The sequence below is a fragment of the Hipposideros armiger genome, unplaced genomic scaffold (genome assembly GCF_001890085.2).
Source record: "Hipposideros armiger isolate ML-2016 unplaced genomic scaffold, ASM189008v1 scaffold_3, whole genome shotgun sequence".
NCBI lineage: Eukaryota > Metazoa > Chordata > Mammalia > Chiroptera > Hipposideridae > Hipposideros > Hipposideros armiger.
In genome coordinates, this window is record NW_017731353.1 from 5,776,086 (window position 1) to 5,779,057 (window position 2,972).

Sequence of the window (2,972 nt, forward strand, 5' to 3'; positions counted from 1 at the left end):
ACAGCTGGGACACCTTGAGCTCAGCTGCCACCCGGATGGCTCCGTGGATACAGCGTGCGCTCTTAACAGCAAGGTTGCCGGTTCGACTCCCACATGAAAAAAAAAAAAGTCTGAAGAATAACGATATCTCAGACACTTTTCAGAAGACAACAGGCAACATCACAAACATAAAACTATCAAAGTTACATGCAAATTAAAATTAAATACTAAAGTGGCCACAGATTCTTCTAAGAACCAATGCCAGCAGAGTCTGATGTTCAGTCACACTAATGAAGAGGCCTCAAACCGGCAGCCTACGAACATCTTTGGTTTGGCCCACAGGGTATTTTTGTTGCTTTTCCCCAATAGCAGTTTGGATAAACATGTAAAAGTCAGGAGAGCTCCAAGGGAAAAAAAAAATCTAGATCACACACACACACACACACACACACACACACACACACACACACACACACAAATCCAGATTTTTGCTTTGCTTCTTAGAAACTGGAAGAACTGTCCACACTGAGTTTCTGCCTGGCACCAGTGGCTGCAGTTGGTGGCACAAAAGGCACGGTGTCCCACTCACCCCGGGAGCTGCCCACATTGGCCACACAGACGTCCGGCTGCGGCTCAGCTCTGCCCATGCGGTGGGGGTGTGGGAGCCCCCCACGTGCTAACAGTACACTGACTAAAGACTGTCTTCTTATAGCAACGGGGGATTTTTTAATGTGATGAATAAAAGCAAGAACACTGTTTATGAAAGAGGAGAGAGAGGCAGGAGCTCACCAAGACTGGTTTTGGGGGACGGTCCCCGCCTTACAGGCCTGCTGGCCTGCACCCCGCCCTCCCGCCCCGGGGAAGGGACGCCCTCCACTGGCCTCCTTGGGTACTGGTCCACTTGGCGGTTACAGCCGCTCTGAGAGCTACTGGGCTGAGGTGTGGTGACAAGCAGTCTTGTGAATAAAAGCTGCACGGTTTCATCAATCCACGTGAGGAAATGAAACAAATCAGTGTAGAGAGTGGCTTAGGAAACTGGCTCTCTCAGAAGACAGGCCCACGGTGACTCCTGGGCACTGGGTTGTGGGGGCTGATGGCCTGCAGGGCTTATTCCCTCCCACAGGGGCTCACCCAGGGGGGCTCTAGAGACCCCAACTTACCACTGCTGATCTGGGAGAACTTCAGGGCAACGGAGAGGCTACTTCGAGCCACCATCTCCCCAATCTTTTTCCAATCGTTCCCATGGAGGGAATGGTATATCTTTAACTTCTCGGTATCTCCTTTGCTATACCTAAGAGAAAGGGGAAACACTACAATTTTGCATTAACTCCAAGATTACAAACTGTTCTCATCGCAGTCTGCTATGGTTCCGGGAAGGCTGCACGGGGTGGGACGCCAGGAAACGGTTTAGTGCCAAACTGACCCAAGACCAGAGCCTCTGTTACTTCCTGTCCCAGCATCTCAACTGTGCTTACCCAATAAATCAACCACACGGTCCCAGGCCCGAGGCCCGGCTCAGGACACAGCGCAGAGCCAGCAATCGGATCGGGTCATGCCCCATCCAAACCCCCAAAGGCTCCACATTTCATGTACAATAAAACAGAAACTTCTTCATGTGCCCACAAAGCCCTGCNGAGGCGGCCGGCTCCCAACAGTTAAGTGGAACTTAAATCAAGTACTGATGTGGAGTTGGTTGGGACAATGAGCTAGAGATGATCGTTCTTGACATGGACCCTTCCCACATGGCGTCACACAGATCCTCTCAGTGACCTCACGCATCTAGCCACTCCATAGGAATTGTGCAGGGGGAGGGAGACAGCAAGGACGATCGAGGGAGGGCCTTGTTGAAATTTATATAAGAAGCCTTAAAACTTACCACTTACTTTTACACTGCATCCAATTTCTGGTTTCGACTTTAGCTTCGACTTCCACCCAAGATATGCCCTTGTAGAGCTTTTCCCGAACAATGGACAGGCGGCCTTCGGGGTTCTCTTGGAGTTCAGAATCTACCTCTTTTAAATCCTCGGGGGACATCTTCTTAAGAATCACTTCTTCGACAGCCTTGATTAGCTTCTGGGTTTCCGTCTTACTCCAAGCGCCATGATTTCTTTCTAGAGATATAAAAGGATGGTGTTATAGTTGCTAATTTATTCGCTTTCTAACACAATATTAACAATAAAGTCATAATGACGGATACATGTCATTCCACATTTGTCCCAATCCATAGAATGTACACCACCAAGATGTCCCCTGACGTCAACTACGGGCTCTGGGGGATTAGGATGTGACAGTGTAGGTTCAGTGACAAACGTACCCCTCTGAGGGGGGGATGCTGATAGTGGGGGAGGCTGTGTATGTGTGGGGGCGGGGAGCATATGGGACATCTCTGTAGCTTCCTCTCAATTTTACTGTGAACCCAAAGCTGCTCTAAAAAAATAATCTGAAGGGCCGGCCGAGTGGCTCAGTTGGTTAAGAGCACGAGCTCTGAGCAACAGCGTTGCTGGTTCTATTCCCACATGGGCCAGTGAGCTTTGCCTGAGCTGCGCCCAAGCTGAGCTGCCAACAGGTGGCAGGATGGTTCAGCTGGTGACAGCACGTGCTCCTAATGACAAGACTGCCTGTTTGATGTGTGCTACATCCATCAACAGCTGGGACACCTTGAGCTCAGCTGCCACCCGGATGGCTCCGTGGATACAGCGTGCGCTCTTAACAGCAAGGTTGCCGGTTCGACTCCCACATGAAAAAAAAAAAAGTCTGAAGAATAACGATACCTCAGACACTTTTCAGAAGACAACAGGCAACATCACAAACATAAAACTATCAAAGTTACATGCAAATTAAAATTAAATACTAAAGTGGCCACAGATTCTTCTAAGAACCAATGCCAGCAGAGTCTGATGTTCAGTCACACTAATGAAGAGGCCTCAAACCGGCAGCCTACGAACATCTTTGGTTTGGCCCACAGGGTATTTTTGTTGCTTTTCCCCAATAGC

General features: G+C 49.4%; 1 protein-coding gene across 3 annotated transcripts in view; it reads right to left on the minus strand.

Annotated features, from left to right (window-relative positions):
- Positions 1-1,071: 1,071 nt before the first annotated feature.
- Positions 1,072-2,972, minus strand: part of TTF1 (transcription termination factor 1) — a 17,365-nt gene continuing 15,464 nt past the window's right edge. For all 3 annotated transcript variants that reach the window (XM_019639035.1, XM_019639052.1, XM_019639046.1), the window contains exon 6: positions 1,072-1,270. In XM_019639035.1, the coding sequence (XP_019494580.1) occupies positions 1,087-1,270 (184 nt within the window). In that variant the 3' untranslated portion in view covers positions 1,072-1,086. The remainder of the gene's footprint in view (positions 1,271-2,972) is intronic.